This window comes from Canis lupus, chromosome 31 (genome assembly GCF_011100685.1).
Source record: "Canis lupus familiaris isolate Mischka breed German Shepherd chromosome 31, alternate assembly UU_Cfam_GSD_1.0, whole genome shotgun sequence".
Lineage (NCBI taxonomy): Eukaryota > Metazoa > Chordata > Mammalia > Carnivora > Canidae > Canis > Canis lupus.
Genome location: NC_049252.1, coordinates 36,967,900 through 36,993,663, shown reverse-complemented (window position 1 = coordinate 36,993,663; position 25,764 = coordinate 36,967,900). Strand labels below are relative to the sequence as shown.

The 25,764-nt window shown below is 54.4% G+C and overlaps 1 protein-coding gene across 3 annotated transcripts; it reads left to right on the top strand.

The window, feature by feature from the left end:
- Positions 1-489: 489 nt before the first annotated feature.
- On the top strand, positions 490-22,840 carry WDR4 (WD repeat domain 4). 3 transcript variants are annotated; one of them, XM_038581574.1, is made up of 11 exons: positions 490-618; positions 2,614-2,676; positions 3,584-3,727; positions 9,260-9,416; positions 10,145-10,257; positions 11,791-11,851; positions 15,586-15,684; positions 16,915-16,979; positions 17,900-18,083; positions 19,058-19,127; positions 21,064-22,840. In XM_038581574.1, the coding sequence occupies exons 1-11, from the start codon at positions 530-532 to the stop codon at positions 21,237-21,239; spliced, it is 1,221 nt and encodes a 406-aa protein (XP_038437502.1). In that variant the 5' UTR covers positions 490-529; the 3' UTR covers positions 21,240-22,840. The 3 variants fall into 3 exon arrangements, with proteins under 3 accessions (XP_038437502.1, XP_038437504.1, XP_038437503.1); XM_038581576.1 differs by lacking the exon at positions 490-618 and adding an exon at positions 1,019-1,170 and having other exon boundaries at positions 3,584-3,675; XM_038581575.1 differs by lacking the exons at positions 490-618; positions 2,614-2,676; positions 3,584-3,727 and adding an exon at positions 4,819-4,966.
- Positions 22,841-25,764: the final 2,924 nt, after the last annotated feature.

The following is a 25,764-nucleotide window of genomic DNA, read 5'->3' as shown; positions in this document are numbered from 1 at the left end:
ATGGGGGTGTTGGGGAGACCCAAGAATGGCATGTGCTAAGGCCCTGGGGTGAGTGCACTGTGCCTGTGCAGGCTGCAGGGTAGGTGGGGGCCAGACCACAGGCAGCCGGCCGGAGCATGACCGGGGCCTGTCTTTGCCGTGAGAGCAATGGGAAGCCACCTGCTGGCTGGAAGCAGGGGGAGGCAATGGTCAGATGGGTGTTTTGTGGGGGCATCCCTCTGGCTTGGGGCGGCAAGGGCGATTGCGGCGGGCGAGCCAGCGCCCGAGCTCCGAGCCCACCGACCTGCTGCACGAGGAGCCCCGCGGGGCTGCAGCGCGCAAGGGCACAGCTGCGGCCCCGCGCACGCGGAGGAGGGGCTCCCACGTGGGCGTGCCGGCCGCCTGGTGCGCGTGCGCGCGGCCAGCGCCTCCGCGGGGCGGGCCCGGTGACGTCACCGCGCGCGCCTGCGCCTGACGTCACCGCGCGGCGCCAGCAGGAAGAGGGGCTCGGCGGCGCACGTGGGGGGCGGCGCGGCGGTCCGGCGGGCGCATGGCGAGTTCCGCGGGGCTGGCGCTGTGCGGGCAGGCGCTGGTGGTGCGCGGCGGCAGCCGGTTCCTCGCCACCTCCACTGCGAGCAGGTGAGCGGGCGGCGGGCGCGCGGCGGGGCCTGGGGGGCCGCTTCCCTCGCTCGGGTCCGGGCGGGGGGGACCCGGCCCCTCCCCCCTCTCTCCCCCTCCCCCTCCTTCCTCCCCCCCTTCCCCCTCCTCCTCCTCCTCGGCCGGGCCACGTGCTCGTCTTCTCCCGAGACCCCCCCAGTGCCCCGACGCTGCGGGCCGCTTCGGGCGGGGCCCCGCGGGGCCCCGGCCCTGCCCCCAGGGGAGCCCGGGCGCGCCCCCTGCCCCCCCCCCCCCCCCCCGCTGGAGCTCCGGGTCCTCCCGGCGCAGCGCCCCCTGCACCCCGTGACGCTTTGCTCTCGCAGGTTCATGCTCCCCGCGGCCCGGCCCCACGAGGTCGGCCTCGGGCGGGCCCTTGCTCCCGTCTGGGGGTAGTTGCGGTTCGTGCTTGAAGCCGATGACACGGGTGTCAAGTGTAGACACTCGCTCTGCTCTTTGTTCAAGGCTGGGTTTCGGTTAACCCGGCGCACTGTTAACCATTTGGTTTTCACGGACGATAACACTCACCAACTTGTGGTTTGTTCCAGATTACTTATTTTTATTACTTTCAGTTATTACTTATGATTTACTTATTTATGTATTTTTTTGGTTCCAGATTATTTTGTTTTACAGGCTCGTGGTATCCTAACACATGCCTCTGGGAGTCATGGGATTATTACACTTGATACTGTGCTTGATATAGAACAACTGTAATAACCCCCCCCCCTTTTTAAGAATAGGATATGCCTTTTTTTTTTAACGTTTATTATTTATTTATTCTTTAGATTTTTAAAAATATTTTATTTATTCATGAGAGAGACACACACACACATACACACACAGATGCAGAGACACAGGCAGAAGGAGAAGCAGGCTCCATGCAGGGAGCCCCATGTGGGACTTGATCCCGGGTCTCCAGGATCATACCCTGGGCCACAGGCGGTGCTTAACCACTGAGCCACTGAGGCTGCCCACGTTTTATTTGTTCATGAGAGACCCTGAGAGAAAGAGGCAGAGACACAGGCAGAGGGAGAAGCAGGCTCCATGCAGGGAGCCCGTCATCATGGGATTCGATCTGGGATCACGCCGTGGGCCAAAGGCAAGGGCTAAACCGCTGAGCCACCGGGGCTGCCCACATAATTTTTTTTTTTAGTATGATTCCTCCTTTGTGCCTCTTTTTAAAAAAATATTTTTTATTTATTTATGGGAGAGGCAGACACACAGGTAGAGGGAGGAGGAGGCCTCACGCAGGGAGCCCGGTGCAGGACTTGATCCCAGGACCCCGGGATTGCAATCTGAGCCGAAGACAGATGCTCAGCCGTTGTACAGCACGTCATTAGTTTTAGATGTAGCTTTCAATAATTCAGTTGCGTATATTGAGACGTTTTTAAATGGTGGCAGTTTCAAGTTTATTATTTTATTTTTTTTATTTTTAAGATTTTGTTTATTTATTCATGAGAGATACTCAGAGACAGGCAGAGACACAGGCAGAGGGAGAAGCAGGCTCCATGAAGGAAGCCCGATGTGGGACTCGATCCCAGGACCCCAGGATCACACCCTGAGTGGGAGGCAGACGCTCAACCACTGAGCCACCCAGGAGTCCCGGTTTTAAGCCTCCGTGCAAGAATCTCACCAAAAACCATTCGAATGTGATTTCTTCCAACATAACTCTCTTGCATCAATTTTCTAGGGCGTGAAAGAGTAACGTATTACTTCCTATTAAGTTTTTGTCCTCATTTGTTTTACTTAACCAGTAATTTTGAGTGCAGAACCATGCCATTGGTATATGGCAAATCTGAAAAAATTAAGCAAATAAATAAAGCTCCTTAGCCTTTCTCTGAAATACTGTATGCAATATTTTGTTGTGGATAAGACCCTTAATTTAAGGAATATGAAAATATTTGTACTCCAAGAAAAAAAAAAACCCTCACGTTTTTGTTAATAAAGTGCTCCCTTTAAAGTATTTCTGTTTTTTCTTAGTGATGATGACGTCCTCTTCACATATGATTGCAGCACAGCAGAAAAGCCACAGGAGAATAAAGGGTGAGGTGATGGGGAGACTCTTCAGACCCGATCATGGTTGGACCAAAGGGGACAGGGTAGCCCAAGGAGTAAATTGTTGTCTCACTGAGTAAGCTGTCTTGCTCGTCAAAATCTTCATTTGTGTTTACACTGTTGTGTGGATGAACTGGGTACCACATCAGGAAAGAAAAGTGGAACCAGCTTTAAATTTGGTGTTAAGAACATTAGAGTAGTTAGGGTTTTTCTAAATACTTAGTTTCTGTCAGTAATTAACTCTGGTGGAATCTTGAAGTAATGCAATGCAATTTTAAATGCCCTGAAGTTAGCTTTAGTTAATTGGAACATAAGAAAAGAAGAGTGTGATTATTTGTCTGGTGCCCTTTTTTGGTAAAATTGGTCTTGTGGCTCCTTTTTTTTGTTTTTATGATTTAGTCCTTGACTCTAGTTTTTGATTCGTTTATGTCCCTGAGGGAGTGGGCCATGTGATCTCTGAGAGTCTTTCTGGCCTAGCTCTTTGTTTACTTATTTATTTATTTTAAATATTTTATTTATTCATGAGACACAGAGAGGGGAGGACATAGGCAAAGCCTCTCAGGGAGCGGGATGCGGGACTTGATCCTGGGACCATGAGGTCACGCCCTGAGCCAAAGACAGATCCTCAACTGCTGAGCCACCCAGGAGTCCCTGGCTCAGCTCTTTGGATTTTAGTCTGTGTGCTGAGAGATTTTTCTGTTTCATTAGATTTATTCCTTAAAAATTACAGCTGTTTTGACTTTCCCCCTGTTTGGTTAATACGTGTTTATGTTCTGGGTACATGAACCTCCTGCTGTTTTTTCTCTCTGCTCATATAAACGAGCAAGGCTAGCCTGGAGGAACGCAGCCCTGTTCACACAGGTAAGCCTTGATGATCCTTGTCTTCTCTTCTCAGGGAGGACGGGCAGCCCGTGGATAAGGGGAGTGACACGATTCTGGCGTCCACCTTCTCCAAGTCTGGCAGCTATTTTGCTTTAACTGATGACAGTAAGCGTCTGATTCTTTTCCGTACAAAACCATGGCAATGTCTGAGTGTCAGGTATGAAATGCTAACGTTGAATAATTTCGATGTTGAACGCACAGCTTACACTTGCATGCCTGCAACAATAGTGACGTAGTAAATAAGCAACTAACACGTAGTCTCAGCCTTGTGCCAGGCACTGTTGTCAGTGCCATGTGTGATAACTGATTTAATCCTCAAAACAACCCTGTGTCGTGGGGGCGAGGGGGTTCTCACCCACATCCCTGGCTGGAGTCTGGAAGCTGATCCCAGTCAGCTCAGGGCAGAGCTGGGTCCTGCACCTGGTCACTCTGGCTCTAGAGTCGGTGCCCCTGGCCACCAAGCAATCATGTTTTCCAGTGTTCCCCCAGCCTTGTCGTGGCAGAAATGAAGAAAATCAGGATTAGGAGAGGAGGCGGGTGATGTTGATACAGGCCCTGGGCAGGTATAAATTCCTCTTGCTTGGACGGGGTCCTGATATTAAGTTCTTTATTTCCTCAAGTGGGTGAGAGCCGGGATTATGAGGTCTTTGTGACAAGGATGGAAGCACCCACACGGGGCAGAGTCATCCTGTCACCTCATTGTTGCCTCCCTGAGGCTGCACAGCGTAGCTGTCCCTCAGGAGTAAGGGATAAACACATGCAGGTGATGATATATGTACTACCCAACAGGCGAGGTTAAGGAATTTCACTTTGTAGCTGGCTCACATCTGTGTTGGGGACAGCTGTGCTTTTTGGATTCCTTTTGCATCTTATTTTCTACAAGAAGAGTAAAAACACAAACCGCAGGTGGCAATCTATGTTGGTATGTGTCCCCTGTTCAGGAGGGTGCATTGTCCTGACCTTGGGACAGGGGTCACCCACACAGCCTGTCAACGCGCCCCTGTCCTGTGGTGGCACCTGCCCATTGACTGCAGGGCGAGTGCCCAGGGCTTCTGGTGGGGCTCTGGCTATTGTCCAAGAGCTCCTGGCATCGTGCAGGGTCTGGAAGAAGGCATCTAGAGTTCTCTCGACTGTCCTCAGTTTCCTTTTTTTTTTTTTTTTTTTAAGATTTTATTTATTCATTCATGAGAGACAGAGGCAGAGACCCAGGCAGAGGGAGGAGCAGGCTTCATGCAGGGAACCCAACGTGGGACTGGATCCTGGGTCTCTAGGATTACGCCCTAGGCTGAAGGCGGCGCTAAACTGCTGAGCCACCAGGGCTGCCCAGTGTCCTCGGGTTCCTGAGGCTGTCAGGATATCAGGGGATGCAGGGCAAGGTCTGGAGTGGAAGGCCCGGGTAAGTGTGCAGGCACAGAGTCGTGTGTCTGTATGCCTGGTTCCCTCTGCATTGTCCAGGGATGTTTGAGGGGAAGGTGCTGTGTCTTTGTTTTGTCTTTTATTTATTTATTTATTTTTTAATTTTTTAATTAAAAAAATTTTTTTTTTATTTATGATAGAGAGAGAGAGAGAGAGGCAGAGACATAGGCAGAGGGAGAGGGAGAGGGAGAAGCAGCCTCCATGCACCGGGAGCCGGACGTGGGATTTGATTCCGGGTCTCCAGGATCGTGCCCTCGGCCAAAGGCAGGCACTAAACCGCTATGTCACCAGGGATCCCTGTTTTGTCTTTTAAAGGTAGTGTGTTGGCGATTGTCTTCATGGAAAGATCTAGAAATTGTCAGGATGGGAAGTTACACATTAGCAAATGGTGGTTGGCACTTGCCTTTTTCTCATTTAATTGTTTTTTTTGGTCTTTTTTTTTTTAAGATTTTAAAAAATTTATGAGAGACACATATGGCAGGGGGTGGGGTGGCAGAGATACATGCAGGGAGCCCTACATGAGACTCAATCCTGGGACTCCAGGAGAGAGAGAGAGAGAGACAGAGACATAGGCAGAGGGAGCAGATTCCATGCAGGGAGCCCGACGTGGGACTCGATCTTGGGGCTCCAGGATCACGCCCCGAGCCGAAGGCAGATGCTCAACTGCTGAGCCACCCAGGGATCCCAGCCTTGGTTTTTTTTTTTTTTAAATTTTTATTTATTTATGATAGTCACAGAGAGAGAAAGAGAGAGAGGCAGAGACATAGGCAGAGGGAGAAGCAGGCTCTATGCACCGGAAGCCCGATGTGGGATTCGATCCCGGGTCTCCAGGATCGCGCCCTGGGCCAAAGGCAGGTGCCAAACCGCTGCGCCACCCAGGGATCCCCCAGCCTTGGTTTTTACATTGATGCCAGCAGAGTAGTTTTGTGTCGGAAAGCTCTGTGTGAGTTGTGCCTCTCGTGTTGCTTGGGGGAGGTACATCGTGCGGGCAGACAGTGCTTACAGGACCCCGTATAACTCCCATCCCATCTGCGGCAGCCACTGAGCCAAGGGGTCAGGCCAGAAAATGTCGTGGGTCTAGAACGTGGGTCTGTTTCTCACGTTGCCTAGTCCTGTGGATTTACGCTGATCTCAAAGTAAGATGTGCTGCTGCCTGGTCCCTCAGCCATTACACCTGGGGGGTGGGGCACGAATAGATGGACTCTTTCCTCAGAGAAACACCCATTCTCGACGCATCTGATCTTTAGTCCAGTGTTTAGGGTGTCCTGGGCTCACCTTACCCACATTGGAGCAAGAGTTGCTCACAGCTCGGAGCTCTCCATCGGCTTTAAAACTTAATCCTGGAGGTTTTTAAGGAAAAGCCCAAATGGGAGTAGTGCATAGCAGTGATTCGTTTCAAGGTGTCTGTTTACAACGCAGAGGCTCAGAACCAAGGCCAGGTTTTCTAAACCAAAAGTCGGGTGCTTGGGGTGGCAGGATACTTTGTGTTGTGTGTTGTGTACGTTTATTGGTGAGAAATCTTAGGTAGGAAATCTCGCTGTTTCTGAAACTGCCTGTGTTGAAATAATAAAAGCGTGGAAAGGCAGAGAGCCCCAGGGGATGGGATTGTCCTGCCCGAAGCGGCCTGGCTGCTGGAGGTGGCGGCGTCAGGGAGCTTGGTATCCTCGGTGCCCTGTGGCCACTGGGCCCCCACACGCTCGGTTTTGTTGAATGAGTGTGGTGCTCTGGAGGTGGCCTTGGATGGACACCAGGCCTTTGGGGTGATTTTAGGGCTCAGCTACCTGACCGGGGCGGTGCTCCACTTGGTGGCCGAGGGGAGAGGCTCAGGCTGGCCCCGGGGGTGGGTGAGGACGGGACGCTGGGCAGTGAACCCTGTGACTGGAGGGAGGCGGAAGGGCGGAGCCCTCGAAGCCTGGTGAGGCCCCTGCCTTCCGACTGGGGCAGAGCGGCCAGCCCACCCCCGTCTGGGTCTGTGACCTGCCCCCTCAGACCCTCACCCCTGCGTGCCCTGTATAGCAAAGGTGCGTCCTGGAATCCTTGCCAGGACTGACCAGCCTCAGAAGATAAAGCCCCAGCAGAAAACAAAGGGACGAGATTCTGGAGCCATTGCTGTGCTGCGCTGGCGGGGGACAGCGGTGGGGTGCTCGTGTGAGTCCACGCCCCATCCTCCGGGGGGTCCAGCCCCCGCTGTGGACCAGTGCCTGCGCAGCAGCTGCATCAATGCACGTCAGAACGTGCGGCGGCGCTTCAGTGACTGTGTGGTCGGAGAGTTGGTTAGTCTTGCCCAGAGCCGTTTGTCTTTCTTCTGTTGTTTTCTCCGTGTTTGTTTCTCTCTCTCTCTCTCTCTTTTTTTTTTTTTTTTTTAAAGATTTTATTTATTCATGAGAATACGCAGAGAGGAGAGAGAGGAGAGAGGCAGAGACACAGGCAGAGGGAGAAGCAGGTGCCATGCAGGGAGCCTGACATGGGATTCGATCCCGGGTCTCCAGGATCAGACCCTGGGCTATAGGCGGCGCTAAACCACTGAGCCACCAGGGCTGCCCCTCTTTTTTTTATTTTTTTAAGATTTATTTATTTATTTGTGAGAGACACACAGAGAGAGGCAGAGACACAGACAGAGGGAGAAGCAGGCTCCATGCAGGGGGCCTGATATGGGACTTGATCCCAGGATCCCGGGATCACACCCTGGGGTGAAGGCAGGCGCTAAACTGCTGAGCCACCCGGGAGTCCCTCCGCATGCTTGTCCTTCTGTGGCTCCACTGGCTCCAGGAAGTTTGGGAGAAGGTGCAGCTGCCACAGGCTGGAGCCTTGGGACAGCTACAGGCCCTCTTATCTGCATTTTCCGGCCTCTTGTTCCTCTGCTCCCGAGAACATGGGAGGGTCCCACATCGTCTGGTCCTCATGTTGGAGATGTGGCTTTCTTTTTTTTTTTTTTTAAATTTTTTTTTTTTTAATTTTTATTTATTTATGATAGTCACAGAGAGAGAGAGAGAGAGGCAGAGACATAGGCAGAGGGAGAAGCAGGCTCCATGCACCGGGAGCCTGATGTGGGATTCGATCCCGGGTCTCCAGGATCGCGCCCTGGGCCAAAGGCAGGCGCCAAACCGCTGCGCCACCCAGGGATCCCGAGATGTGGCTTTCTTGAGCTTCAGTTTCTGTTTCGAGTGACATCTGGGGTCCAGCTGTGGCGAGCTGGGTGCCCTGTGCACAGACACTGGCTCTTGTTGGAAAGTGAGTCCACTTCCACCCCCTTTGGTGACAAAGGAGAGGAGGGACCCCAGCTCTTTTGAGGGGAACCGTGGTAACGGTAGGTTACATGGATGTTTGTGCATGAAGCAGTAGGATAAGTACAGGTGTGTGGGATCCCTGGGTTGCCGTGTGGAAAGCAGGCTCTGCTGTAGGGATGCCTGTAGAAGGGAGGTGACCCGGGAGAGCGAGAGGAAGCTGCGTGAACCCTGCTCCCCACCAGCAGGCGAGACCTAGAACGGTAGGTGTGTGTGTGTGGTGTGAGCTGTCACTTTGTTGCTTAGGCTGGCACAGGATGCAACCAACGCACAGATGTGGCACATCTTTTGAACCTGGACCAAGGGCTTGAATTGATGAGTGTGTTAACTTTAACACAGCCTGAGCTGGAGCCCCGACCTCCCCAGCAGTGCACGTGCTGAGGCAGCTCGCCCTCCTCTGGAATTGCCCTGGGGGTGGGGGGAGGGACAGCGAATGCTGTGTGTGCTGATGGGGTCTGTCGCCCCATTCAGGGGTGTTGTGTGTGGGCAGCACGGGTGGGATTCCCGCGCAGCAGGGTCCTCCGGGGCTGGGGTGTGGACTCAGTGGTCTTGGACCTCCAAGGCTAGGAGGGCCCTCTGTGGTGTGTGTGCTTGTGGTTCCGATCAGAACATGTTGCTGTTGATGAAGCTGACCATTTTCTTCCCCAAAGTGCACAGTAGAGGTGCTGGGGTCAATCAAGGAGCGACTCTCCCAATATTTTATTACGACAATCTTCAAATACACGGCAAATTTGGGTAGATTTCACATTGGATACCTAGATTTTGCTGTCATAAAAGCAAAAATATTACAAAGTAGAATTTGGCTAAGGTATTGGCTTTGTCTGTGTTTTCTTAACTGCTTGAGTTTTCTGGCACTGCTTTTGGTAACTGGCAGGGAGATCCGGGGCGAGGGGCTGACGTAACGGCAGCAGAACTTCCGGCCTGCAGGTCTGTCGGCCGATCTTGTGCTGACCCATGCAAGCCAACTGTGGGCGTCTCTTGCCTTCCAGGACCGTGGTGAGGAGGTGCACGGCCCTGACCTTCACGGCCTCGGAGGAGAAGCTTTTGGTGGCCGACAAGTCTGGGGACGTTTATTCCTTTCCTGTGTTGGAGCCACAGAGATGCGGTCAGCTTGAGCTTGGGCACCTGTCAATGTTGTTGGACGTGGTATGTGGGTGATGGGCCTAATTAACTCTGCTGCAGTCAGGTGGGGCGGGGGCAGTCACCGGGGAGGTGAGGCCGGGTCTGTGAGCCCAGCTGTTGGGGTTAGGGTTCTGTAGCAGGGACAGCTCTGTGGCTCTGTGAGTGGGAGTTCGTGGGAGTTTGTGGGGGTTCGCGGGAATGGAATTGAAGGTGAAGCTGACAGGGTGAATGCCTGAAGGCCACTTAGGAGGTGCCTGGGTGGTTCCAGGTGTGAGGCACAGCCTGGTTTGGGTGACGAAGTGGAGGAGGGATGTGGAAGGGCAGGTGCCATCTCAAAGCCTGAGCTCGTCCTCCTGTTTTCTGGGCCTCACCTCTGTCCTTCCAACCCCTGAGCCTGGAGCTTCCCCCCCCCCCCCCGCCAGAGGTCCGGTGAGGGCTGGGGGCGGTCAAGAGGTGGTGGAGCTGGGGTGGGACCTGACAGGAGAGACCGGAACAATGAGGGAGGGGTTCTTGAAGGAAAGACCACCAGGACGTGGTGATTGCCTGGCCATGGGGACACTTGGAGGAGGAAGAGAGGAAGGCCAAGGGATGGTGTGCCAGGTGGCAGGAGGGAGTTGCATTGAGACAGGCATCTGGATGCCGCTGCGGCCTGGTGTAGAGCGGGGGACGAGTCCTGGGGGGGTGCTGGAGGTGGGGGGCAGCTCTGGCCACTCTCACCAGCAGGTTTGTCCCTGCTAATCCCCTGTGTGCAGGCTGTGAGTCCCGATGACCGCTACGTCCTCACTGCCGACCGGGATGAGAAGATCCGGGTCAGCTGGGCTGCGGCACCGCACAGCATCGAGTCCTTCTGCCTTGGGCACACAGAGTGAGTCCCCTTCCTGCCCCACAGGAGGAAGTGCAGGCTGAAGCACAGGTGGGCCGCCTGCGCCTGGGCGAGGGCCTTGTGTGAGAGGACCTGCCCTGAGTGAGTTAATTCTGAGGTTGCTCCTGTTTCTTGGTTTTGAATGGAATATAAATTGACTTCTGTGAAGGTCACTAGTGGCCTTGTTAGTAGCTCCTGACAGCTCACGTGGGCTTTGATTCAGGTCTCTAGCAATCCAGCGTCTGGAGTTACGACCTGCAAGCCCTGTGGCTGTCTCTTACTGGGGTCTGCTGCTCCTCACTGTGCTCCCACCCAGCACACAGCACTTTGCCTCAGGGCCTTTGCATGTGCTGTCACTTATCTTCTCAGCAAGGTCTCCCTTCCGCTCTTCCTGTGCTGCTGGGCTTTTCTCTTAGTCTGCACTGTCTAGACAGGAGCCCCGAGTCCTGGAGTCTGGAGTGAGATGTGCTATGAATGTACAAGACCCAATTTAAGAGATTTCATAGGAAAAAAGAACATAGAAATAGCTTGTTACTAGTCTTTAGTTAAGGCGTGTGTTGAAATGGTAGTATTTTGGATGAATCGGGTTAAGGAAGAGTAGTAGCGTCAGTTATTTTCACCTGTGTCTGTTTCTTAATGTGGTCACGTGTGAACGTAAATGGTGTGGCCGGCGCCGTGTTTATGTTGAGGGCGCTCTCCTGAGGCCTCCGCGGGCCCGACTCTTGCCGGCGCCCTGCACGGAGGGCCTTGCGGGCTCCGCTCCTGGCTGGCTCCCGCCCTCAGCACCCTGGCCGGCAGGTTGAAGGCGCTCAGTAGGTATTTCAGCTTGTGAACAAAGAGTACAGATAGGCGTTTAAGGATCTCGTGGAGGATCTGTGGAAACTGGTTTCCGTCCTTTCCGCCCTTTGAGCCAGTGAGGCGACTTAAGCCCTCTGTGATGACGTTCTCCAGGGGAGAGGCGATCATGGGCGTCCCGCGAGCCGTGGGCTAGTGATGGCGTCCTTGCTGGGTGAGACGCGGGGAACGCTGTCCCGTTGCCACGCTAGAGGCTGGATCTCAGCCGGCAGAGCCCAGGTGGGGGCTGCCCGGCCAGCGGTAGAGGACAGTGGGTCTGATTCTGTCCACTGGCCTGTGTTGCTGCCCCCACCCCCTGGCTCTGTCCTGCGGGTTCCCCCTCCTACCCCCAGGCTCCCTGTGGTCACCAACATGCAGGAAAACCCGCAGGAAGACCTGCAGGGAAGGTCTTGGGCTGGGAGCAGGGCAGCCGGAGTGAGCAGTACAGATGCTCGTGGTGTCCCCGCAGCATGGCTGGGGCACACTCCTGCTTGGGGTCTGTTGTGGTGGGGCTCCTGAGAACGACGCGGCATGCTCCTCCAGCTTGTCAGTGCTGTCCAGCTACACGGGGGACCCATTGCAGTTTTTGTGGGGGGCCCGGGGCGGGGAGAGGAGGCTTCCTTCTAAGATGACAGATGGGCGAGCAGACGTCACAGCAGCGCACGGGGACTCGGCTCACCCTCAGCTCTGTCTGCACTGTAGGTTTGTGAGCCGCATCTTCGTGGTGCCCGACCACCCCGAGCTGCTGCTGTCCTCCTCTGGGGTAAGTGCTTTTAGCAAGGGGGGCTGCCGGGGTCGGGGAGGAGGATTGGGGGGCAAGGATGGACACGCAGCCTTTGTTCGCAGAGTGGGTCTTTCGCCTGGTGGCTGTCCACTAGATGGTGCTCGTCTTCTGAATTTTGGAGCTGTGGCTGGCTCTCCACTGAGGGGTGTTATGTGTGTGTGTGGGGGGCACCACGGGAGCAGGGTGTGAGGATGGTGTTCTCAGGGCTGTCGTCACATGACGTCACCACCATTATAGCAGTTGGTGGAAGACCTTTCTGGGTCCGGGGGTCCTGGGTTCCATCCACTTACCACTGTGCTGGCTCTTGACCCTGCCCCTCAGGTGGGGCCCAGCCTTGGTGGGGGCTTTGACCTGTAATGAAAACTTCTACGTCCTGGCAGTTGGGGCTTGAAGCTTGATGGTTTAGTGATCAGAGACTTGGCTCTAAGGAATAATCTGTGAAAGGATCATGGAGCAGTAGTCTCTGCCACAGTGAAGGCTTTGAATTAGTGGTGGTGTCTCCTTTTCTTTCTGGAAGCCCTGTCCTTGTCCTTTCTTGCCCCTTAGTGTTTTATGGGACTCAGATGCCTGGGGTGGTGGGGGCTGCATGGAAGGGCCCTGGACCTTCAAAGAATTAGGGTTTCTGGGTGGGAACAGTGGCCTCCGTGGCATCCTGCCACATCTGGCCGCTGTGTGTGCATGTGTGCTGCTTTCCTTCACCACGTCGTGTTCTCACGGTTTCTGCTGTCCCGTCCTGTACTTCCCAGCAGTGTGTGGTCCTGTGGTAGCAAACAGGAAAACAGATGTGGCCAGAGTCCTCAGGGGCGGCCAGTTTTTGTGAATTTTGCCGTACCTATGCCTTTTACTTTTTCTCATAATAAAAAAAAATAGGTGCCCAGAAAAATGAAATAAATACCTTTGATTTTAGCACTAGCCTGGCAAGTTCCAGCATTTTGCTTGTAATCCTGTTTGAACATGTAGGAGGGCTGGCGCTCTGGCTGCCAGAGTGCACTGTCCTCTGTCCCCTCACACCTTGCAAAAGGGACTTTTCATTTTCACTAGAAGCATATACTTGTGAAATTTTGCTGTGCCGCCTGCAGTAGAAATTGGCCGTGGCTCCCACCGGCTCTGCCAAGGTGCGCCCTTGGGACCCACGTAGCCAGAGAATGTGAGCAATCGAGAAACGAGAACACACATTTTCCCTGTGCCCTCCTGCCCTCTGTGGTGATATGCCCTTGCCCTTTGTCCACTTGTTTACTGGTGGGCTACACCCCACCCCGTTCCTTTTCATTCTCTTGCTCTCGCTCTCCTCTGTTTGGGAGCAGCGCATCTGAAGGTGGAGGGGGGGTGTTGTCATAAAGCTACTTTCCTGGAAGTGCCCTTAATCCCCCAGCTCCTGGTTGGAGGGATGCCTGGCAGGGTGGTACCCAGCGGAGGAAAGCCTGGTGGGTGGCAGGTATAGAGCTTGAGGTGAAAGCTCCCCCAGGGATTTGGAAGGCATGGGACCCGTGTTTTCGCTGGTTGATCCCCAGTGTGCCTGGCTTTTGTGAGATGCCTGAGGCCATTGTGAGTTTGGGTCCTTTCAGTGGGATCTGTTTCCGCTTCTCTAGATGCCCCGGGGGCCTTTCTTGCCCCTGTGCTCTGAAGTTAGGGGAGGTGGGGGCCAGGCTTGGGAAACCGGCTGCCCGGTCGGGGTGGCCCCTGCGGTGGAGATCTTGGGCCCGGCAGTGTCTTCACTGGGGTGCTTCCCCTCGAGTCTGTGGTGTGGGATGTTGGGCTACGTTTCCTGCTGCTTCTTTCCCTTGGTCTCTCTCTCATGCTCCTGGTTCAGCTTTTTGAGACTCCTCCTCAACTTTAGTTCGAGTGTCCTATGGGTATTTCACTTCCGCTGTTCCTGGTAATTGTCCGGAGCTTTTTCTCATACTGAGTGTCCTTTTGTTAAGCGCCCCGTTCGTCAGTCCTGAGCGCACGTCTTTGGTCTCACCCAGCCCACGCATGTGTTGCCTTCATCCTCTGTGGTGTCCATGTCCCACAGATGTCTGCTGGTCTCATCTATCCATTTGTGATGGGGACGGGGCCACGGCCAGCCTGGTGGAGGCTGCGTCTGGGAGCCCAGGGTGTCGGAGTCGGGCACCTGCAGGCCATCTGGGTCAGCCCTCTTCTGGTGATCCCTTTGCCGTCTTCACCGTTCGAGCATCAGGCCTGTCCCCGTGCTCCAGGAGGTGACCAGGGAGGGCTGCTTGTGCTCCTCAGCTTGTATCTGGAGTCCCTGAGTCGGTGGCCTCTGGCTTCCTGGCTTCAGAGGGTGAACCTGCCACTCTGACAGCACCCCCTCCCATCACCATGCTGCTGCTGGGTCGCAGCCTCCTGCACCAGGCCCTCCACTCTTCTGCTCCAAGGGGGCCTCACCATTGTCTTCTTTTGTTGCATTTCTGTCCCCCAGGCTTCACGCCTCAGAAACATCCCTTTCCTGTCGCTGTGGGGGACCTAGGGGTGGGTGACCATTAGCCCCTGAGTTTGTGTGCTATTTCCATGGCAGGTATTTGTGCTTCTGCGTAGTACCCACACACCGCTGCTCTTGGCTCCTAAGGGCCTTGCTCTTCTTCCCTTCCTCCCAGTCATTTAGAAACTCCCCCATGTGCTGTGTCTGTGCCATCTCAGCAGGCAGCTTGGAATCTGGGCCTCGGGTGCCCTCTTGTCGGGATGGCCTCTGTGCACACCGGGGAAGGGGTCCCCAAGGTGCCATCCAAGGAAATGAACCAGCAAGGCTTCATTTCGCTGCCCTTGTGTCTGAATGTTCTCAGATGTGCAGTTCTTTCTACATCCTGTCCTTTCAACGAGGTCATCGACAAGCATTTGTTAATATGAGCCTTTTTCTGTCGTATTTACATATTTTTCTGGAGCATTGAGGCTTTTTTTTTTTTTTTTAAGATTTTACTTTATTATTTATTCATAAGAGACACAGAGAGAGGCAGAGACACAGGCAGAGGGAGAAGCAGGCTCCATGCAGGGAGCCCGACGTGGGACTCGATCCTGGGTCTCCAGGATCATGCCCCGGGCTGAAGGCGGCGCTAAACTACTGAGCCACCCGGAGATCCCTTACTGAGGGGATGCCAGTTAATACATATGCCAGTTTCCCTGCAGGCTGTACCAGTTGACAGTCTTGGGGGTGACACATGGACTCCCCCTTTTCTTCTTTAAGAATTTTACTTCTTTATCCACGAGAGATAGAGAGGGAGGCAGAGATACAGGCAGAGGGAGAAGCAGGCTCCATGCAGGGAGCCCGATGTGGGACTCACTGGATCCCGGGTCTCCAGGGTCCTGCCCTGGGCTGAAGGCGGTGCTAGACCGCTGAGCCACCCAGGCTGCTCGGACTCTCCCTTTTCACTAAATAGGGATGTGGGACAGTCGTTGTGCTCATCGGCCCCACCCGCATCGCTCCTGTGCAAATGTGTGACTGTTGATGCATCTGTGCGTGTGCAATGTGTCTGCGAGTGTGCTCCCGGCTCCAGTACGGCAGTCATGACCTTTGACGTCCTGCATGTGACAGGCAGGTTGTCTTGTGTCGTGTGTTAACCTAATGATTGGCATGGCCGCACTGTCATTGCTCAGAGCAGGGAGCCTCTGTGCGCTGCATGTCACTGGGTTAAGGTTCCGCCACGGGGTGGGTGCCCTGGCGTGCCAGGGATGGCCTGCTCTGTGTGCACACACTGACTGGTCCGTGGTGTGTGCAGGACTGCACGCTGAGGCTCTGGGAGTACCGCGGGGGCCGAGAGCTGCACTGCTGCCACCTGACCAGCCTGCGGGAGCCAGCGGAGCCGTGCGGTGACAAGGTAACGTCACACTGTCTCTTGGGTCTGTGGGGACTTCTGGGTGCCGCTCTAGTCACTGGGATCCTGTGAACAAGACCGCTCGCTGTTGTGTTGGAAACGTTTCCTTGCCGTCTACGCAGACTCCTTCCACCTTGGGAGAGATCGTGTATTTCAAATTCTCAAAGCGCCCGGTCCTGTAAATGGGAAGTAACTTAAATCTCACCTTACTTGTGTCTGAACACCCACTTTATAGAAATGCCTCCTCCAGTCCTGCTTGGAAATGGAAAAGAGCAGAAGGCTTCACCGGGGGTTATCAGCCAGTCAGGGAGCCGAGCACCCTTCCCGAGTCTCCCTTTGTCACGGGTTAATCACATGACCGCCCCCTTACCCTGGGAGGGCACACTGGTCAGCGTATCCCCAGGTCAGGTCTCCTGGGCCCTGGTTGTTACAGAGATTTTCAGGGAGTATGTGTGGGCTGCCTTTTGGGGTGCTCCATGGTGCTCCTGGGCCGGTGCTCTCCACAGCTGAGGTCCAGGTTGGTCACCTGAGAATGGCCCCACCAGTTTCCCCGAGGCCCTCCTGGGCTGGGCAGGGAGGGAGCCGTGCTTACGCGGGACTGCAGAGCTGGCCCTGGGGGTGCTCTCTGCTGAGCCGGGTCCTGGCTGTCCTCAGGGCAGCTTTGCCCTTTCCCCTGGAGCTCCTGTGTGGCACCCTGCCTGCCCGAAGGAGACCTGGGCCAGAGTGGGAGGGCTCGTCTGACTCATCCTCGGGTTGGCTGCTTTCCCTTGTCGCCTCGGAGACTGCTCTGTAACTGCCGCCCTTACTGGCCTCAGAAGTGGGCAGACCGGGCTTCCACTTGTGACCGGCGCCTGGATGTTCCCTCTCCAGGACGTGTGGACCTTGCACACATAACTGTGTCTCGTTAATAATCCGTTGTGTTCTCTGTCCCCTCCTGTCCTTATTCTTGACCAGTTCCTTTGGCTCTGGAGACACTGAGGGAAGGCCACAGTCACGGAGAGGCTTTTGCTGTCTGCTGTGGCACGTTGGGATTGTGAAACTGGTAGTCTGCTGGGTCTTCCTCTTCTCTCACTGATTTCCAGAAAGTTCCAGGACTGTTTTTTTCCTTTCCTTCCTCTGCCATAGTGGCAGCTGTCAGAGTTTCGCTGTGTCTAAACTCCACTTGAACAGGACAGTCCAGAGTGGGGAGGCTGACAGGCTAACGTGCTGTTAAGTTGCTGCTTTTCTTTGCAGAGGTTTGCTGCATCCAGGATCGCTTACTGGAGCCAGGAGAGCTGTGTGGCGCTGCTGTGTGACTGGTGGGTGAGCTCACATGCTGCCTGCTTTGCTTCGGGGTCTTGCACGCCGGCGCTGAGGGAGGGGATCCGCAGGTCTTTCCACTGGCCCCCGTGGGCTCTCCTACACTGGGAGCTTCAGGTGGTCTTGTTCATACAACCTGTCCCCGCAATGAATTTCACTCTGTGAGGAATTGCTGTTGCACGATGGGTATGGGTTCCCTTTCTTTAGGGTGGCGCCCTTTTGCTGTTTAAATTCACTAGCTTCCAGCTCATCATTTGTGTGTGATAAAATCCCATGTGAGGGTCAAGGAAAAGTTGCAGAATCCACTTTAGTCAGCCTCACCCGAGGGCCAGACCCGATAGAGCCCTCACACCCGACCCAAGGCAGGTCACAGTATGACCCGCCCGAGGGCCCGTGGTGCTGAGGAGGAGGATTTCAGGGCCACATGCCATCCAGTGGGTTCTTGAGTGTTTTTTATGTGCCAGGTGGGTCCTGGTGTTTCTGCACATGTCATGTGTCCTTATAACAAGATGTCCTCTGCAGGGCATCTTGGTTTGTTTTAAAATATGGATCAGGTTTAGCTTGGGTAAGAGTGCTGATGCGGAGGTGCCTGAGCCCAGCGCCCCGTGCTGTCTGCTGCTCTGCAGGTGGGATAGCCATCTTCTCCAGATGGTGTCCTTTGTCCGCTACTGGGCCTGTCATAGGACACACTTTCCTACAATTCAGGGACTTAGACTCATCATCTCTCTGTTCCTGTGGTTCTCAGGTTGGGAGGGGGCTCAGCTGGGTGCTTCTGGACGAGTCTCTCATGAGCTCGCAGGGTGTTGGCAGTGGCTGGGTCTTCTGTTCGGGGCTGATGTGGGTACAGTATGTTACGCGGTGATACCCTCCTGGGCCTTGTGGTAGTTGTAATAATTTTTCTCTCTTTCTTTGCGGAAAGTATTCCTGTGGTCTACATCTTCCAGCTCGATGCCTCTAGACAGCAGCTGGTTTACAAACAGCAGCTGGATTTTCAGCACAGAGTGTGGGACATTGCTTTCGAGGAGAGCCAGGGACTGTGGGTCCTGCAAGACTACCGGGAAGCCCCCCTTGTGCTATGCAGGCCTGTGGGGGGCCAGTGGCAGGTGAGACGTGCTGGGCCCCTGCCGCCCCTAAACCTGTGGTGGGGGTGGCAGGGGGTGACAGCTGTGCTCACTTAAAGCTTGATTATGTCTTGGTGATGCGGGCTGCATCCTTGGTGTGTGTGTGTGTGTGGGGGAGCTGGAGGACATGTGACGTGGGTGCGGGAGCCAGGGCGCCCAGCCAGCTCATCTAATGTCATAACGCCTGCAGTGTTTTTTGCAGGGTAGTCTCCTTCATTGGCATATTTTTCTTGTGATTGTCTTGGTCACACATCTTTTTAGCAGAGAAACCAACAGCTGGTGTGGCTTGGCTGTGTGTCCTTGATGTTGGCAGGCTTCGCACGGCCTTGTATCTGGGGCACTGGAATCAGGGGTGGAGAAAGGTGTGTGGGCTGCGGGCTGAGTGAGCCCCTCCTCACTGGGTGACGTGCGAACCTTACACCTTTTCTGAGCCAGCTCCATCTGTAAAGTGGGGCTGTCTCCTGCCTGTCCCGAATCTCCTAGGACACTGGGGGGAAGAATCAGACAAAGCACGCCAGCTCTCTGTGCAGATTGGCTCATCCTTTATAAGTGCTTACTTGACCGAGGCTTGGGAGATGTCCCTGAACCTTTTGGGTATTTTAGTCTAAAAAAATAGTGACAAGCAGGATGCTACTAGCTGGTAATGTGTCGTGTCTGCCAGGCTTCTTGGACAAGGTCACATGTGACAAGCCAAGGCATAGAATGCTGGCAGCCCGCACGTCACAGGTCATTCTCCTGACGTAAGGTGGTGACTGCTGTGTGCCAAAGCAGGACAGCTTTGCCTGAAGTTCACGGGGGGGGGGGTGGGGGGGGGGGGGGTGGGGGGGGGGGGTGAGCAGGTGTCTCCGAGCCCAGCAGCCTGGACCACACCTGGCAGGTCTGTTTGTGCCTTTCCTGGCAGCTCTGGGGCTTCACTCCTGCCTCTTTCCAGTAAGTGTTTTCCGTTGTCTTCTCAGGCTGTTCCTGAAAATGCCGCTTTAAAGAAGGTCTCTGCCCATGTTCAGGAGAATTGGGCCATGTTGGAAGGTGAGAATGTGACTTTGGACTGCTTTGCAGGATGATGTCGAGCACTGGCCACAGACAAGGCCACATTGTAGAATACTGTATATAGTAGGAAGCCACTTTTGTGGGCGAGAGTCCAGGATGTGTGGCATGTGCCCATGTCCCCATCCAGAGGGCCTGTGGCTGGTCGGGGCGGTGAGGAGCTGACACACACTTGGGCCGTCTGTGTCAGGACAGTTGAGCTGCGTGGGAACCGGGTCAGAGTTGGAGTGCTGTCTACCTCTCTGCCTTCAGGGCTGTGCCTCACTGCGTCCCTGGATGGGGCCAGCAGCTGGTGGGCTTTCAGACGGAGTGGCCGGGCGAGTCACAGACTCCGAACTGTTGGCTCTGAGTGACCACAGCAGCTGCATGTGGTTCCTGACCACAAGGTTAGGCATGGGGACAGTCAGTGACATGCCCAAGGGTCTCCATGGCCCAGGGCGGGTCCCAGTAGGAACAGCCAGACAGAGGGAAGAGGAGAGGCATTGGTGAGATGGGGGACACCCCTCTTCATGGTGCTACAGTCTGTGAGGAGTGTTCAGGCTTTTGGAGCCACGTCAGAGGGCCCACGGTGAGCTTTGGGTGCCACCCTCAGTCCTGTTCAAGAATGTTAGGATGACAAGATCTCGCTCTATTTCTATTGGTAGAGGAAGGCAATCCCTTAGTTACACAGCCTCTGGCGACCCTGTGATGCTTTTCTCGGGCAGAGACTTAAAGCAACTGTCAGACAGATGACTGGTAACTCAGCATTGAGAGTCAGACGCCTTCATTTGAGTAAAGAAATTACTGCCCAGAAGACATCTTTCAAAGTATTCCCCAGAGAGAAGTCCAAGTTCCTTGGAACTCGAGAGATTCAACCATAAATTCAATTTCTGTTGACAACTAGCAGTGATCTAAACGTCTCCTGGAAGGCAGTCTCGTGATGATTTGTTGGTTCTGGGTCCCGGGGTTAATTTCCATCCTTTTAGGGTGACAGGCCTTCGTTCTCCTTAGCGCTGTGTGGATTTGCTTTAGCAACAGTGTCAGACTGATGTGTAGCAGGACTGTGTTGGGGTTGCTAATGAGCCTGCTCCTCGCCTGGCATGTGCCATCCCCCCATCTGGGGCCTGGGGCCAGCGGCCAGCATGTCCTGCTTGTGGGACAAGGCGGGCTTAGCTTCTCTGAGCTTCTGTAGATGAAACAACCTATTCACGGTGCAGGGGTGAGGGAAGGTGCAGGGGGAGAGCACGGGGAAGGCAGGCCAGCTGAGCCTGAAAGTCACAGAAGGGGTAGGGAAGCCTGAGCGAGTGGGAGGTCACCGTGCAGGGCACAGGCGCACACAGGAGTTTCTGGCCAGGATGAGGTGGACCCCGTGTGACTGGTCTGTGGACATCATGCCCCTCAGCCCTCGACACTTAGGTCAACCTGCATCTGTTACCCGGCTGTTAACAAATAGCCTGCACTTGGTGAAAACACTACTTTTTATCTCGCTGTTTGTGTGGGTCCTAGTGCAGTCCCTAGAGGACTGGTTCCCTGAGGGTGGATATGATTCCAGGCGCATGGAGTGGTTGGCATCGACCTGGTCCCTTAAGCTTCTGGGCCACGGGCCTGACTCCCTCACTGGCTCTTGGCTGGAGGCCGCCCTTAGTCCCCAGCACAGGGGCCCCCGTGGGGTGGTTCACAGCATGATGGCAGCTCCACCAGTATGAGTGCACAAGCCACAGCCCTTGTGCCTCATCTCCCAGCCATGACCAGGCTTTGTTCGGTTAGAAGCTATCTTAGGTCCAGGTGGCATGGCCACCAGGAGATGGGCATCGTGTGGGTGCCTTGGAACAGGCGCTGCACGTCCACTGCAAGTCCCGGGTTAATCCCCCTGCAGCAGGGTTTCACGGGCACACTGGTCCCCATCCCACCTGGTTCTGTTCTTGTTGCTCCCTTGCAGGCATGGCTGGCGTGGATGTTGGCTTCAGTGGTCTCTACAAGGCCACCTTTGACAACGTGACCGCCTACCTGAGGAAGAAGGAGGAGAGGCTGCAGAAGCGGCGACAGAACCCGCCCCCTGGGCCTAACGGGCAGGCCAAGAAGATGAAGCCGGGGGAGGCATCCGTGAGGTCCTAGCCACACCAGCTGCGCCCTCTCCCTGCTGGCGGCTCCCTTGAAGAAGCAAAAAGGGGGATGTCGTTCCCAACCCACGCTTGGTGGCAGTCAGGTCCGCACCAGCTCAGCGCACACTGGGCCGTCCCAGAGAACGGGTTGGTGTCCTGGGCTCTAGAACTTCTGCCGCTGAGCAGAGGCTCCTCTGCCTGGCACCTTGGGCACCCCCTGGCTGAAGGGAAGCTGTGCCACGTGTGACTCAAATAGAGATACTACAAGTGAGTAGTGCAAGTGCCTCGAAGCACTTTTTCTTCATATTGGAGGAAATTGGAACCTGCAGCACGGTGGCTGTGGGTTTTGCACTGTTCCCCTAACGCTGGATGCGTTTTCCTCCCCGGGGAGACCCACACACCAAACGTGTTTATGGCAGTGCAATAGACCCGTTTTGTCCCCACGTCTCCCTCTACGTGGTGTACTGCACCGTCCAGCATGGGGGCCCACTGGCCACGTGGGTGCTGCTCAGGGCTGGGTCCCTGCATGGCGAGCCATGTCCATTCAGGAAATGCAGCTGCCGCCACCGCGATGCAGCCTTAGTGGGGATGTAGGGCGCAGACCGGGCAGATTTCGGGGTATATGAGGACCCAGGAGCCCCGGCTGGAACTGAGTTCTCCAGGGAGATGGTTGAGGACGTCATGTATGTTTGCAATTTCCACGTGAGCTCTGTGCACACGAGGCAGAGACTGGGGCTGTCGGCTGAATTCTAATCACTGATCAATAAAGATGAGCTTTTTGCAGCTTCGGGAAATGTGTAGCGGCAACATTTGGAACTGATTCAGAATATATGGAGCAAAACCATTTTTGACGAGTGTACTGTTTATGACGGAAATGTTGACTTTCTGGGATGAAAGAGTTTTTTGGTGGTTGGGCTTTATAGATGTGTCTGCTGATTTATTTATCCATGCTTTTACCCGCTCTCCAGTGATCGGTCTCAAACATGGGAAAACCCGTGTATGTCCGTGATGAATTCGGAGCGGGCTTTCTTGGGGTATGTACAACAGATTATTTTGTGTGTCAGGAGCTGGAAAGCTCCAGCTTTTCCCTGAGTGCCTTGTTTTATTTTACACACTGATCTGAAAGTACTGCTGTGTGTGGACTGCTCGGGGTCCCTCCCCACTTGGGGACTGCTGGGTAGAGCTCCAGGAGCAGAGGGGGTGTGCCTGGGACAGGATGGGGGTGCTGGGGTCTGCCTCTAGGGACCTCGTTAGCTGTGTTCTCATTGACAACCTGCTTTGAAATTCTTGGTTTAGGAGAAATTTAGGTTTGGCCTTTCCAGTGTCTTGTGAAGTGGTCTGCAGGCCAAGTCCTGTCGCTGCTTGATTTTATATGGCCTGTGAGCTAGGAATGGCTTCTACGTTTTTAAATGGTTGAAAACAAATCAAAAGATATTATTTCATGTCGTATTAAAATATACGTGGTTCAAATTCCAGCATCCTTAAATAAAATTTTACTGGGACACAGCTGTGCCTGTTGGTTTAGGTACGGTTTCCGTCTGTGCTCCAGCAGCAGACTGGGCCAGTTGCCACAGAGACCAAATGGCCAGCAGAGTCCAAAGTATTTACGACCCAGCTCTGATGGAGAAGTTTGTCGATCCTTCTTTAAAATTCATTTTAAGTCCGCATAGTTTTAAAATGAACTGGTTAATTTCTTTAAAGACAGAACAAAATCGTCGTCTTCTATGAAAAACAAGACCTTTTCTCGCCACTCATTGTGTGCCTTGTGGGTAGGTGTCTTTGAAACAGGGTCAGGTCGGGGAGGGACCCTGGGGTGGCTGGGTGGTGTGTAAGGTGGGTCCTCTTGTGCCTGAGGGGGAGACTCAGACGTGCCTGCCATGCGAGGCAGATCTCGAGCAGCTGGTCAGGATCAGAACGGAGCTGGAGGGGGGCCATGGCCATCACTGTCTTTCCCGTGGTGGTTTCAGATGTCTGTCATTCCGGGGCACCTGGGTGGCTCAGGTGAAGTGCCTGCCTTCAGCTCAGGTCATGATCCAGAGTCCTGGGGTGGATGGAGCCCCAGGTCGGGCTCCCTGCTCAGCGGGGAGTCTGCTCCTGCTGCTGCTCCCCTTGCTTGTGCTCTCCTCTCTCTATTAAAAGTAAAATCTTAAAAAAAAAATCACTTTCATTCTTGTCACAGTCACATGCGCGCATGACCGAGACCAAGCGCTCCTGGCCCCTGATTGTGGCAGGGACCCGCCGGGCACCCTTCCCCCCCATCCCGCACTCCTGCCAGCTGCTGCTTTCCTCTGCTTTCTTGCTGCAGTCTGGGTGCTCAAGAGAGCTGAGAGCCGCCTGCTGCCAACAGCCGACAGCCGTGAGGATGCCGTCGGGTGGGTCGTGCTCTGTCAGCCCTGCGGCTGCCTTTGTCTCCTGGCCCGCCCCGGCGCACAGGGACTCCGGCTCCCGCAGCAGGCAGAGGTGGGGTGTTGGTGGGGGTGGGAGGAGGGAGGGCAGCACCCTAATGCTGCAGCAGGCCTTCCTGAAGGGCTGCAGCCCTTTGGGGCAGAAGTGGTCTCCTTGTCCCGAAACCATGTCCTCGCCACTGGAGTTGGTCTCTCAGACGGTGAGGGCTGTATTCTTGGGGACCCTGACTGGTAACTAGTCCGCGCCCCGAGGCCCCCAGCTGCCCCAGACATTTGTCTGAACTCTGCCCCATGGTGACCATGGCTGTTTGGAGGCGTCCGGTCTCGTGCCCGCTCCTCCTTTGGCTGACCTGCTGTGACTGCGGGTCCACCGCCAGCTGGCTCCCAAGGCGGAGCCTGTGTTTGTAGTTTGGTTTGCTGAGCTGCCAGGGGAGCCCAGGGTTTAGCTTCCTTGTACACCTCTTTTATTTCATTCATCTCCTATTTTCTGTTCTTCTAGTTTTATGTGTTTTAGGTTTTGGTATTTTTTTTTTTAAGGTTTTAATTATTTATTCATGAGAGAGACAGAAAAGTACAGACACAGGCAGAGGGAGAAGCAGGCTCCAGGCGGGGACTCCAAGATCACACCCCAGGCTGAAGGCGGCACTAAACCACTGAGCCACCTGGGCTGCCCGATTTTAAAAGATTTTTAAGTGATCTCTATGCCCAACGTAGTGCTTGAACCAACTCTGAGTTGCACGCTCTATTGAGCCAGCCAGGTGCTCCCAACTCATTTACTGATTTACAAAATCTGGTTGTCGTGGGGCCCCTGGGTGGCTCGCTCAGACAGTTAAGTGTCTGACTCTGGATTTCGGTTCAGGTCTTGATCTCAGGGTTGTGAGATTGAGCCCCACGTCCAGCTCTGTGCTCAGTGGAGAGCCTGCTTGGGATCCCGTCTCTCCCTCTGCCCCTCCAACCACATGTGCACACATGTGTGAACACTCGTCCACTCTCTCTTTCCCTCCCTCCCTCCCTCTAAATGAAATCCTTTGAAGAAAATCCGGTTATTCTCATTTCTTAATTCTCAACACTTTCTTGGTCTGTGTGCGTTTTGATTCGAGTACAGCTGGAAGGTGCGTGTACTCTGTCACCAGCTGAATGCACACGTGTGATGAGCCCACCAGAGAGCTGAGAGCCCCACCCACCCCCAGCCCCCCTGGGGCCAGCAGACAGCTTTCCTTTTGTTGCTTCAGGCCACTTTGGCTCAACCCTTCTGATTTAGGATTGGAGATGGTTCACTCTCATTGCTACATAGCATCCTGCAGCAGCATATCCGTTCTGTCAGTGGGCTTTTGGATGATTTCCAAAGTTTGGCTGCATGAACATTCTGGTCCTTTCTTTGGGAACATATGGAAACATTTCTGTTAGGTATACACTCAGAACTGCTGGCTCTTAGTTCTGCATATGTTTCACTTAGACGGTCCTGCCTGGCCTGTTAATTCAACCCCCCCCCCCCCCCCCCCCCCCCCCCGCTGTAGGCTGTAAAAATTTGGGGCCTATCAACCCTCAGCATCTGGACTGTGACGGGGTTCAATCTTGCAGAGCCATAAACTTGGAAGTTAATAGCCTGGGGTGTGGGAGCCGGTGATGCTGCCCATCTCGTGTCCAGACTTAAAGTTGATCTTGTTCTCAGCGAGGGCGCCTTAAAGAAACCCTTGGATCATCCACTCTGGGGGCTGCCAGCCACAAGGTGGTGAGGACGCCCGAGCAGCCTGTGAAGGGGTTGATGTGGCCAGGAGCCCAGGCCTCCTGCCAGTAGCCAGCATCGGCTGGCCGGCCTGAAGCAAGCTGTTCTGGAGGTGCCACTCCGACACGGATGGAGAGCGATGTCCAATTTCCTATGGCACTGTTGACTGAATCCTAATTTCCCTTGTGATTTCTTTCATCTCTGGGTTATTTGGAAATATGGTTTAGTATTCAAACATTGGATTTTTTTTTCAGATTTGTTTTGTTATGTTATGGAATTCTTGTTTTAATTCCATTGTGGTCTGAGCATACTTGATTCCATTCCTTTTATTTATTTTATTATTTGTGTATTTTTTTCTAGCTGAAAGGCCTCACATTTATTACCGAACCCAACCTACTGGTGTAGAG

Bases quoted from the DNA above. Each gene is read 5' to 3' on its own strand.
- WDR4 (XM_038581574.1), top strand. From the start codon at position 530: ATGGCGAGTTCCGCGGGGCTGGCGCTGTGCGGGCAGGCGCTGGTGGTG. The intron at 2,677-3,583 runs GTGAGGTGATGG...TTCTCTTCTCAG, and splicing joins AAGCCACAGGAGAATAAAGG to GGAGGACGGGCAGCCCGTGG. The intron at 10,258-11,790 runs GTGAGTCCCCTT...TCTGCACTGTAG, and splicing joins TTCTGCCTTGGGCACACAGA to GTTTGTGAGCCGCATCTTCG.